The 12,872-nt window shown below is 42.2% G+C and overlaps 1 protein-coding gene across 1 annotated transcript; it reads right to left on the bottom strand.

Annotated features, from left to right (window-relative positions):
* Nucleotides 1–1,702: 1,702 nt before the first annotated feature.
* SRD5A2 (steroid 5 alpha-reductase 2) lies at nt 1,703–10,012 on the bottom strand. The gene is made up of 5 exons (XM_008929794.2): nt 9,978–10,012; nt 6,315–6,478; nt 4,442–4,543; nt 3,330–3,480; nt 1,703–2,780 (listed from the first exon to the last, which is right to left on the bottom strand). Exons 1-5 carry the CDS (start codon nt 10,010–10,012, stop codon nt 2,714–2,716), a joined length of 519 nt encoding a protein of 172 aa, XP_008928042.1. The 3' UTR covers nt 1,703–2,713.
* Between the last annotated feature and the right edge of the window lie 2,860 nt (nt 10,013–12,872).

Here is a 12,872-nt window from a genome sequence, read left to right as displayed (position 1 = left end):
GTGTTACAAAAGGGAGAGAAAAGGAATGATCTATTATTTTAAATGCTTACCAGCAGAGGACACATTTGTTTGGTTTTGACAGACGAAAGGACATTGCAAAGAAAATCAGAGAAGTGCTGCTTTACAAAACAATTTACAGTCATCTCTGAAATCATATGTGTACATAGCCTCCAGAGGCTTGAGCAGACGGATATGAAAATGTCTGCTGCTTTTTTTCTCCCACAGGCAAGGGGAATATCTTTTTCCTTATAGAAGTAAGGGGTAATGAAAGAAATTTCTCAGGAGCATTGTGGTCCCAGGTGTGCTGCATTCCTGTGCACAGTGGGACAGGCTGGTGTCCTTGCAGGGAGGGCAGCTGCCACCAGCCCCACAAGGGAACTTGACGTGGGGAGAACCTATGTCTCCTCTCCATCATGATTAACCACAGTCAGTGCCTGTAGGGGGTTTAAAGCACATGTGTGTGCTGTCCAAAAATGCCACAGGAATGGGCAGTAGGAAGTTGTGCTCCTTTCCTACCTGCAACCCTTTTCCGTGTTACATGTCTAAGACCCATGATAGAGAGGGTGGAGTTGTTCCTGCAAGGCATTCACCACCTCAAGGTACCCTGTGCTCAGCCAGTGTAGGGGTGCCAGGTTGTGGGCCCCCCTAGACTGTAGGCAGACTATCTCCCACCTTGGGTCAGCACCAGTTCTCCCACCCTGATCCCCGACTCCTTGCAGTGGATATCTGGGACTTACAATGGCAATAATGTTCCATCTGTTGCACATATTAAGCAAACCAAAATAAATGCAGAGGATAGTCCTGTTCTGATGTGAGAAGCAGTTAGGAAGGACAGAAAAGTTTGCTCAAGTTCTGTTCTGGTCCAAAGAGCGAGACAGAGCTTGGTCCCTGCTCTCCCCCTGGCTTAGAAATAGATGGAGGAGAGAGCAGCTAGGAACACTGGCACTCATGGACTACTTGCTCTCTCATAATTTGCAAGGCTTTGGAGGTAAAAATTGCAAGGAGGAACCATCAAGGCAGGGAGCTCTGGGGAGCACGGCTGCTGCTCGCACCTAATGTCCGTTCCCTAGGGAAGAGGCCATTCCCTCCAAACGGGTATCTTTGTTGCCTTCAGCCTTGCTTTAAATAAGGAAACCAGAGAAAAATATAGTTATGGTGCTAATGTGGAACTCTGATCCCATGCAACAACAATTCTGCTTGCATCTTATTTTGTCCCTCCATTCCCTTTGCCTACACAGGGCAAAGGGTCCAGTTCTCTGGTGGGCTGTAGAGGGACTGTGCAATGGCTCTCACTCTCAGCTGGCTACTCTGCTCTGTGGAGATGAAGAGAATTAATAACATGAGCAAAGAAGGGAGGGTTTGCCCAGTAGGAGCAAGCTAGTGTGAGCAGGCTTGGTAAGCAATATTGCAGAGACTTGTTTCTGCAAACAGTAAGTTATAGGCTAGCACAGCTCTGTGTTTTACATAAATTTTATTGTGTTTTGGAGGAAATTGCATACAATCAATCAGGTTACTCCAGCAGCAGGTAGTATGTTTCATGTGTGCAGTCTGCTCTTTTTTATTTTCAGCTGCTCAGCATAATTCTTAGCAGGATTTTGTGATCTGAAGGATAACTAAAATCATCCATGAGGACATCTCTGCCTAAAGGGGGTTAATGACATTTTTTTTAATATTCCTTACTGTATTCTGAAATTAAGAAGAGACATTTTGTGCTTTTGTGAAAATTCAGTAATATCTCTGCATAATTTCCTAATAAGCATATCTGAAAATGTTTTCCGTAGACAAAATGTACTACCAGTGTCAGAGAACATTTTCTTTAACACAGAACTTCTTATTTGTTGTCATTTTTGTCATACACCAGCATCTCAAGTCACCATCTCAGGTCACTCAGCACAACAACTGAGTGTTTTTGAGTGGAAAAATTTTTATTCTGAAAAGAGATCTGGATTTGCAGGAGAAAAAAAAATCCTAATGGAGCTACAATTGCTATAATGAAGTACATTTAAAAAACAAACCCTGGTGGCTGAAGATTAATCATCTGACGGTGAGGAGAGTATTGCTTAAGGAAGGAACACAGACATTGTGCTTGTGAGTGCCAGCTTCCATCTCTGTGTACTTAACATCACCTCTGTGCCATGGCATACTGCTCCCAGCCTGGTGCCAGCACAAGTACTCTCTTGTAACATTATGTTTCTGGGAGCTAAGCTGGCTTTTTGATGAAAAATAATGGGCTGAGTAATTTTTCGGGCAAAGGAGATCCCTACTCTGGTTTAAAGTGTGACAACATGTAGGGCACTGCCGGCAGAGCGAGGGCACGTGTACTGCAGCACGGAGGCAGGAAGAAGCAGTTGCAGAAGTGCTATAAACTGGAGTGGCTGCTGAACACTTTCTCCAAAGTAATGGGTTTACATTCTACTTTTCTTCATCAGTATTTAGACAGTGTTTTTTCTGTGATGTCAGTGTAGTTATATATTCGTTTTCCATAGGTAGAACTCCACCGACAAGCAAATACGTTGTTTGGGAAGTCCCTGTGCCCACAACTATCTGCAATTTACCCCGGAGTTAAACACAAGAATTTCCATTCCAAATTACCTTCTTTTCTGTTGCAACCTCAGATTATCATTTGTAAAATTGTAGTCAGACCTAACATTAAAACCAGGAATTGAAAAAAAAATTCCTACAAAAACCAAAAAAAGAGTCCATAATTCAGTCATTAAAAAACAAAAGGAATCAAGGCTTTCCTTGATTTTGGATAGTCCGTAAATGTCTTGAGATAGTACCTGAAAGAAAATAAGCAAGAGAGTGAACCTGCATACATACAGGGAAACTGCACAGTTTTAATCCATCTGAGCTGAGGAAACTTAAAACTCTTCCAAACTGACTTGCTTTGCTATTTTGGTGCGTTACTCTGCAAGAGAGCGTTCCAAGACTATTTACACCAGTTTATTTAACTAAGTGAAAGCTGATAATACTGCTAAGGTTCCAACAGACCTAAAGTAGAAACTTCAGGAATTCAGAGCAAGGGACCATATCTACTCCAAAGGACTGCAGAGGTTGCAAGAGAACCCTTAGGAAAAGCTCACATTTACGAGGCTCAGTAAAAAGAGGCTTTAACACGGCAGAAGCAGTGATGCAACTCATGTTGGATTAAATGACTGTCTGGCCCATATGACAGGGGCTCCACCCAGTCACAAATAGGCCAATACACTTCTTGTACATGGTATTAAATTTCAGTTTTATCCTGAATCCTGGCTCTGCTTCCTCTCTGATATTTTGCAAACTGCACTCTAAGTGTAAACAGCAGCGTACAGCAAGGAACACTTTGATACCTGTGATGGTGATAAGCCCGTGGCCCAATACAGCAAAGAGTGAAAAAGGCAAAGGCAAAGGCTGGAAGGGACCAGGTTGCTATGGCAAAACCAAACCATTCCACAATTTCTCCAAAGTAGTTGGCTCCAGAAACATAGGTGAACAGTCCCCCTGTATTAAGAGACAAAATATTTAATTCTTTTAGTCATCTCCTGCACATGGAAAATTATTTCCCATAAAGTCAGCAGCAAAACACATTCCCTTTCTTATTCAAGGTCTATAACAGCAACCCAAACCCGCTTCCCTGAAGCCAGTGGAACCATGCCAAAGGGGGATTTTGTACTGGACTCTTGTATAAACACAAGAATCAAAGAATTCAAAGGTAATTCTGACCCAGAGGCTTCCAGCATTTTCACAATCATTTATTTTCATTTAGCAAATAACTTAAGAAAGCCCATTATTAGCTTTAAATTAAAATTATTAACATTAGTCAATTCTTTTCATACCCTAAAAATATTTTGCAAATTCACTGCCATTGGAGATCTCAGTTTTTCACAACATTTACAAGAGACAGGTAAGTGTTGGAGGTGAGAAACTCCAGGGGAGAGATATTACCATCTATAACAAGGCAGCAGAAGGAGTCAACACCAAAACGAAGAAAGTCTTGGGTCCCCATCCATATTGCTCTACATTTCTTAGGAAAGGCAATTCAGCACCTTGCATCCTTGGTGTTATTTTTTCCCCCTAAAATTTACACTTCGAATCTCCTTTTTGCAGTGTAAGAAGTCTGCTACTTCTTCTTGGGTATGGAAAAGACCTATTTACATCTTTACAGCTGCCTTTTACAAAGCTAAAATCCTCTTCCTATTTCCCACTTCAATCTTCTTTAAATTACCCAGCCCATTTCCAAAAACCTGTCCTCACAGTTCACATTTTCCAGATAGTCTTGCTGCTTCTCTTGGACTGTCTGCAGCCAGCTCATGCTGGTCCCTGCAGCTTAGAGGGACACCTGAACTGAGTACCTGTGTGATACCAGCACTTCTGACACTACTGTCGCTTTCCAGTGAATTCAGTCAGAAAACATTATCCTGCTGCCCTACTTTCTTCAAGGATGTAGGGGACAAGAATATACCTTGAGGAATCTTGTAAGTGACTTCTCCAGGTTTCCTCAGCTGGCGCAGCAGGAGATCACTGTGAATGTTGATTCCCATTCCCAGCAGAAATAAGAGGAGGCCTAAGGAACCAACAAGAAATGGATTAGAAAGACAGCTCTGTCTAGTCATTCCTACTCAAGCACAAACGTGGGGTTTAACTTTGCAGCAGGCAGATAGGGGTCCCAACATGATGTGGGTGGATTCTTTCTCAAGTCAAAAGATGTGCTGCTACCAAGAAGGCTGGTGAACAGGAGAAGCATAGATGACTGGTGACACCAGAGCACTTACAGCTAATATGAGAAAAAGCTGAACTTCCCAGGTGGCCATTGTCACTATTTATTGAACATTCAAGGGGAGACACAAAGTACCCAGCTGACGCTAACTGACTGATGACAGCCAGACAGGGCTGTGGACATAGCTGTAGAGTAACCACTGAGCTAGGTAGACAAGTACCTAGACTCTCATTTTACTGCTGGGGAAGAGGAACACAGAGACACAAACTTATCCAGCACATCCCTGAATCCAGGAAGGGAACCTACATCTCAGCACCACTCAGTCTGCTGCCAGTGAGGCTGCTTGGACAGAGTAAGGCATGCACAGAGAGCAGGTACTCCCTGAAGGATGCTGACAGTTTCTGGCCAGAGTGATCCTTTAATCATATTCCATTTAGCTGAAAAACTAGAGGCATTTGGTTGAGAAACTCTGCAGATGACCTGCCCTACATTTTGTGCTACATTAGACACTGAGAAAACCACCTCTGACAATGACTGGAAAGTGAGGAAAGTAATAGAGGTGGTGTGTGTGCTATGAAGTATAGGAAAAAGGCTAAATGCTGATAAAACCTCAACACTTCCAGTAGCAACAATCTGTAGATGAGAATATACTGTTTGTTTTCTATTTAATATTTCAAGTATTACTGATGCTTATTTTCTTCCCCCCCCCATTAAATATATATTTTATTTATCATAAAAATTAAGTGATGTGGCATTTTCTTTATTGGGTATGGGAGCTCTCACTAAACAATGTCCAGAATTTTTAATACATGATGCTGTCTGAAAAGACTGAATTTGCATCCACAGTCTGAAACAGGGTACAGGAAGTACCTTGGTTAGTTTGTATTTACCATATCCAAAATATTTTCTCAGACCTCTACATTAATCTTCATTTCTATGTTTACATTTAAAAAACACTGCTCTGTGCAGCACCAAATCTGTAATGCCATCTAGCTACTCTTGTTCAGTTATTCTCTGAAGGATTTTACAAGGGGAAATTCAGCTAAGCTATTAAGTTACAAAATATAAAGGAATTGTATTAGCGTACAACCAGACTGTGCGTGATCTCTAATCTTCTCCTGTGCCTCACACAAGAAAAAAGAGCCCTTTGTCCTTAAAGCCTCATTCATGCTGGGGTTTTGCCCTTCTTTTATCTCTCAGTCAGAATAACTGCATCAAGTGCAAAGCTCCCTGGCAGGGAAGAGAAAGTCACAGCTTGCACTCACGCACAATCACTGCTGGGTGGACACTTCTGGCTGAGCAAGGGTACATCCCTGTGCAACTGGGGCCTGAGATTGCATCTCCACAGCCCATAGCAGCAGAAGGCTCTGGAGTGGTGTCAGTAAAAGAAGGCTTGTGATTTGAGACTAATGCACAACATCGTACATCTTCTAAAGTGGCTGGCTAGCAGCAAAAAAAAGTCACATTTATTTGTTTTATCTGGGCCAGCAGGCAGGTCTTAGGCTGATTTCCATCACAACAGATTTGACTCACATGTTCAGTGAAGATTAGAACATAATTCAAAATGCTTACAAATTGCTTGGAGATTAGATCTTTGTAATCCTGCAGCTGTAATTACCTGATGTAAATCTGATGTCGGTGCACCAGTCGTTTGGATATTCAGCACAGTAAATCAGGTAGTACCCCTGGAGGAAGCCATTATAGATACAGAATAACATGCCAAAGAAAAGCAACTGCAGTGGGAAAGGTCTGCCTCTAGTGAAGAAAGGGTAAATAAATGTCCTAAGGTAGATAAGAAAACAAAGTCAGCATATTGCTCATGATAACATTGTATTTGCAATTTCTCTGTAATAGGGAAAAAAACTTGAACAAAACACAAAACAGAAAAGAGGTTAACAAAGATTAAAAAATGAAAACAACTGCAAAAATATAAGATCGGCGATTAATTGGAACATGAAATGCTACAGATACCCATCTTTTTCCTGTCCTTCAGGACTACATACAAACTGGGAAGTTAGAAAACTCATCCATATTCACTGAAGCTTTGAGAATGTTTCTGTACCTTCCTCCTCCCTTGTTGATGAAAATGAGGAATTTGTGCCCACTAACAGCATTTTCATTTTAAGATCTTGATGTAAAGCTCTGGTGGGCCAGGTGAAGGATGCTGTGGAGGCTCATGGGCACAATGATGTTCAAACATCATCAATGTTTGTGAGGGGCAGTACCAACTGCAATATTGATTCTCTAAATGGGCATTACTATGCCACAAGCATCGTGGAGGAGCTTTGTTATGGAGAAAACATTTCTGATCCATCTACAGGGACCAATCCCTGAAGGCTTTAGCACATGGTGGCAGATGGAGTTGAAGACAGTGTTGAGACCCCTCTGGCACTCTCATCCCCTGCAGTGTATAGTCTAAGATGTAATCCCCTTTCTCAGCCTCTCCCACTCCATTCAGAGACTTCCACTCATCTCCAGCACACAGCAGCCTTGTCCTGCTCTGCTCAGACACTTTGACGCAGAGGCAAAGCAACATTTTTGGCTGCTTGGGGAGCTGTTTTTCCTCCAGTCCCCATCTCCCCTCCATGCTTTCAAGTGCTTCTTTAAAATAAGAAAAGCTAAATCCCTAAGTTTAATATGCTGAACACAAAGATTCCCATGCAACTTCAGCACCTAGGTCTTCCTTAGACAAAAACTATGCTAACATTAGCATTAACATGTGTGTGAGCAAATAATTGGTACTTGTAGAGTTTTAACTTTCATATATGTTTGTTTCAGGCGGGATTATCCCTCTTGACACTTTGAACAATTCATATCATCCTTGGAAGAGTGAAACAGAGAAGTTATATTCAGTAGGTATTTTCTTAACTGGCCAATTAAGTTCTGTAAGTGGTAAAATCTACACTCCTAATTTCTTTCTTTTGCCTTCTTGGGCTTTGGATTGTGCTCATCATATTAGTATATAAGCATTGTTGATAAGTAATTCACATCCCATGTTGCCAACATCAACTTAAGCAAGCTGAGGCATAAAATGTCATAACATTGTAAATCTAGATTAAGTCATACTAAGCATATCTGAAAGGGAGTAAGCAGAGTACAAGCAGGAACATGTTTCATTCATTATTTTCCAAAGCAAGGTAAAATAGATTTCCAGCAATTAAGGCAGCTGTGATGCAGAAGTGATAAATATTTCTAAATACCATAAAACCTAAGTCGTAAAATATTTCTCAGATAGTGATATCACATTTGTCATATTTATTACAGTATAGAGAGGAATGCTCTTTGGAACTGTGTTACTAATAATCATTGGTTTTGCCCCTTTAGAATGTGATGCTGTAGTTATGAGTAGGCAAAGCCAGATTTAGCAAAATTGGACTGAAAACTTATGAGAAAAAGTGTGAAACTTGCAAAGAGAGGCTTGGAAAAAGCAGACTGTATGGAAGAGGGAATAATGCCAAACCACACAAAATGAGTTTAGGAGGGGAATTTATGTAGCAGATTTGAGAGGGACTGGCATTGCTTTATCTTTTGTCAAAACATTACATTTAAGTAGCATTTAAGTTACATTTAAGTTACGTGTAAGAGTCTCTGAATTTTTACAGCTGATGCAAACAGAAGTTTTTGTCAGCTCCCAGCAAAGCTGATTGTTTCCATGATGCTTCCTGATGCTACTATTGCAGGCCAAAGACCTACCTAATATGGATGTGGTGGACACAGGACAGAAAGAACCTACGTGCAAGGTATAAGTACAATGGCAGGGTAGCCAGGAGGCACCAGCTCTTTTCTGTTGTTGTTGGGGAATTGAAATCCTGGCATCACTGTAATCCTGCCTCATAGCAGTTTGGACAATCCAAGTCAGGATTTCATCCAAGAATCTTTGTTGTGGAACAAGTTCTCCAGGGAAATCTCTGTGGGTCTGTAAATCCAGAGACCAGATTCAGTTCCCTGTAACAGAACAATGCCCTAAGTAGTTATTTTAATACAGCTTGTTGGGTGGTACTACATGGCTACTTGAGGGTACAAAAACTGTTCCTTCTGGGGTTGAAAAAGCAACAGAGATAAAACAGGGACATTTAATAGGTTTAAACGTTCCATGGAAGAGTCTGCATCTCTGCTGGAATTATTTTGCAGTGTGAAAATATAATGGGGACTGAAGGCCACCATTTTAAAATAACGTAACAAATCTGGCCTTTTGGATTTAGTCCAATGACAAATTCAACCTTTTTCTTTCAGTGCAGTATTGATGACTAATTCATTATTCCTTTATCATCTTTATTGGCCAAAGGCACTGCATCTGACTAAACCATTGCCAACAGCTTCTTTTTAAATGAGTGAACACTGAATTATTCATTTTCTTCTCCATCATTTTTTTTCTAGAACAACAGGTTTTACAGATAAAATAATCTGACATTGCATGAAATTTCTTGCTCAAGTCCTGCTTCTGGAAAATTCCAGAGACTCTCACTTAAACCAAGGGAAACTATAGGTTTGCTCTTCTTTCCACAGAAGGTGAAAATTTTCTCACAAGTGTTATCACACTCCATTAAGAGTGGGCTCTCAGTCCTCCAACAGCTTGTCATTTGGAGATGCTTATGCTCCTGCTGTGTCTTCTCCTCTACAGGGCCTAGATACAATAGGTCAGACAGCAGCAGCTCATGTTTTCTAGTCAGGAAACTTGTGGTGTTTTACACCTGGGGCAACTGGGTCAAGGGCTCAGATCTGGTGCTAAGAATGAGGGGCACCTGGCTGCCTGTAAGCCTGGGGGTCACCAGTCTCCTGCTGTGTCTGTCCAGCTAGCCCTCTGCCAAGAGGGCCTCTTCGGGGTCTAACTGGGATGAACAAGGGGCTAGGAATCGGAAAGGTTGCAATGGCAGGCAGGGGTGATGCGGTGCCCTTCCCCTCTAAGACAAGTGCTGGCCATAAACCAACTGTGTCCTTCCCATGCTGGGGCACTATCTGAATGCCCTGGCTCATCCCCTGTAACCCTGGCCAGCCTCCAGAAGAGAGTTGCAAACTTCTCCTGACCAGGAATGCTCTGAATCCCTGCAGGGATTTTTCAGCTCTCCTTGGACAGTGCGGAGCAGGGTCTGCCCTGAATCCCTGGTGAGGATGAACCAACATACTGAATGGTGCCTGAGAAGCATTTCTACATGGCCTGAGCTCCACACGCTCTGGTTCCTCGCTTGTCCCACCCAGACGCACAAAAGCCGAGGAGGGTTGGTGGCCCAAGTGAGGGCAGGCAGCCGAGCCCCAGCCGAGGTGATGCCTTCAGGGCCCTCACAGCTCACCTGCCGTGGAGTCACTGAGTGACTCCATGGCGCTGAAAAACATGCCACCGAGGGGTGTGTATGGGAGCAATTGCTGCAGGGATCATGCAGGTAGATGAGACACCCTGTTACACTGAGGGCACAGGTTGCAGTCCCTTTTCTCACTCACTAAAAACTCTTTGCTGAGGTGTTGTCTGCAGTTCTCACCACTTTATTGGTACATTCTCAACTGAAGACCTCTCTAAGTCAGAGTTGTCTAGACCCTTTACTGCAACTCCTTGCTAAGGGGGTGCTTTCATTTTCTTATTTGTACAATTATCTGTACCTCAGGTGATAAGCAAAACACTATGATTTGTGTTACACAAAATTACCATCAGATCTGAAAAGAAAGGACTTGTCTTCTATCAAACAGTGGAGTTAATTTGATCTATTTTGTGCACAGGTTTAAAAGGTCAGTGTTCAAACCTGGGGAGATTACACCAACCTCAAACCAGTTCTATTTGCAACAGTTATCATCATAGGAGTCTTTGCCATAGATTGTCCCTGGAATCACAGTACCAGAGAGCTGTGGACACCCTCAGCATACCTGACCACTTGGACAAAGGCTCAAGTTGTTCTCAAACATGATGGACTTTTACCTAGAGTATCTGTGATGCCTGGCACAAAGACTCTAATTATTCTGGAGAGTTATAGATATCAAATGACATGTCCCAAAGGCATCTGTTGCTGAAAGTCTGCAAATACTTTCTCTTTTTGAGCCCAATCCTGGAGGTTATTTGTGAATTGCACTCTGAGGTAATTTTTAACTTTTACTATTTTTGAGTTGCATTGCACTGGTTCTTATGGAATAGTTATAGGAGTAGACTGTGAAGTCTATTCTCCATGTATAGTAAATGCCAGAACAAAATCTGGTGCCTAAGCTTCCTGTGGTCAATTAAAAATTTCCAGTTATCCCAGACTGGGTTTAAACAAATGTACTTGTTCAATTGTCATTTCCAAGCAGCAGGCAATCTTGTATCCATTCAAAGGGAAAGTAAAACAAAATACTGTAAAATACTTTCAAAAGTAAAATGAACCATTTTAACCCTCCTTCATCATGATGTCTACAGATGCCCCAGCATCACATACCAGGTAAAACCTCCTCACTTGTTGTATTCCTCTCCTCAAACATCCTACCCTGAGATGCTTTGCCTTTTTGTTCCCCACTTACTTTTATGGATTCTGCCATAGTCTGACAAGGTAAACAAGCCATGAATATTTAGAGAGAGAGGAAGTAGTTTATTAGTAGCCATTTGTACTGTGCAGGGTGGACCATGTCCCTCTTTTTAAGGTCTGCACTGTGAGACATACTCCGGCACAGCCTCAGGAACAAAATCTGAGCTACAACCCAGGTGACAAGCACAGCAGCAATGATGGCAAGCAGGAATGCTGGACTGCCCATTAAGCCTCTGGCAATACCTCCTGCAGGTGCAGGACAGACGGCAGATCTCGAATGCTGTAATGCAATTTTATCTCATCTTCTGGTGTAAGGAAGGCTGTAAGTTCAGGAGCTGAGCTCTTTTTTTGGAGCTGATGTCTAGCTACAGCTGCCTGCGGAGCTCACTCATGCAGAGAGCGTGCAGTGGCTGTGTGTGCCAGCGGGTGACCACCAGCTGCAGGGCACATCTTCCTGGCCCGGGCAGGGAGCCACTCTGGGCCCCATTCCTGTACCATTGGGACAATGTGAAAACATCAGCTAACTGTAATCATTTATCTTCCTGGTCTCCAGCCTGATTTGTAAACTCATTTTAAATCACATTGAACAGTGACATTGATGGGAGTAAGAGAATTCCCTTTTTATTTTAATCATGCTGATTTTTGTATCTAGCGATGACTAACACAAGGTTGCAATGAGCTCTCCTTCCCAAGCCATGTACAAAACATCCTACTTCCATGTTCCTCTAAAGAAAGACAGACATATTACTGAAAAGCTTGCATTTCAGCTGTATAAAACAATAGTGAACCTGTCATGTCAGGATCATATCCGAGTATTCTGCCTAAAAAAATTGACTCAATCTACAGTCCCTGCAACCCCTCTGAGATGTTTGTGGTTCACTTGTGAAATTCATCCAACCTGAAGTCTGTTGGTAGGGACAGTCTTTCTTTGTGGTCTCAGTAGCAGGTTCAGAGCTAGATAAAGACTTGTGTCAGGAACAGATTCCTTTTTATTGGGCAAGACATACAGGCACACATCTGGTCAAGGGATGGGAGAAGGATTGAGGAAACCCTGAGCCAGCTGGTACCGTGCTTGGGTTTGAGGAGTTCTTGAGAAGAAGAACAATGGAGAGGAGGAAGACTGGGCAGCACTGATTTAATGCAAAGATAGAAGAAATGCAGTGGGATTCAGTAGCACAATGAGAAGAGGCACAGAAGAGATTGCCATACTGAACTTGTACTGGACATTAAAAAGAACAGACTTACTCAAGATAAAAAATAACACACAATACTAGAAAGTAATTTATTTAGGAGAGCTGAATAGCTGTGACCAAGAGTTTTCATGACACTGAAATGAAGTTAGTTTGAATGCAATGAAAAGAAATTTCTGCTAAAATAATACAGGAATAACATCAAATTAAAGAGCTTGTAGGACTGAGAGAAGGAGGAGAATAACTGCAGGTTACAGACAAAGGCAGGTCCTTTATTAAAAAGAAGAAAAAGTCTAAAGGTTTGAAATCAATATTAATACTTGTATTTCAAGGAATAAATTGTGTTCCACTTAAGGGAGGCAGAAGGTAGCAGCTGCCCCGGACAACTGACCACCATCTACTACACTTTGCTTTGAATGATCTGATATGGGCTTCTGTCAAGGGAATGGTGACTATGAAGGATTTCTGCTCTAATCCAGTGTGATGTCTTCAGGGTTTCCTAAT

The sequence above is a fragment of the Manacus vitellinus genome, unplaced genomic scaffold, assembly GCF_001715985.3.
Source record: "Manacus vitellinus isolate BGI_N305 unplaced genomic scaffold, ASM171598v3 scaffold_8_pilon, whole genome shotgun sequence".
In the NCBI taxonomy this organism is placed as follows: Eukaryota; Metazoa; Chordata; class Aves; order Passeriformes; family Pipridae; genus Manacus; species Manacus vitellinus.
This window is presented reverse-complemented; position numbering and strand designations above follow the sequence as displayed.

What these genes read in the sequence shown, in the direction of transcription:
- SRD5A2 (XM_008929794.2), bottom strand. Translation starts at nt 10,012, where the DNA reads ATGGAGTCACTCAGTGACTCCACGGCAGGTGAGCT. An exon ending in GACTCCACGGCAGGTGAGCT is followed by an intron (nt 6,479 to 9,977) that starts GTGAGGGCCCTG and finishes TATCTACCTTAG; the next exon opens with GACATTTATTTACCCTTTCT. An exon ending in CGGGCTTATCACCATCACAG is followed by an intron (nt 2,781 to 3,329) that starts GTATCAAAGTGT and finishes ATTTTCTTTCAG; the next exon opens with GTACTATCTCAAGACATTTA.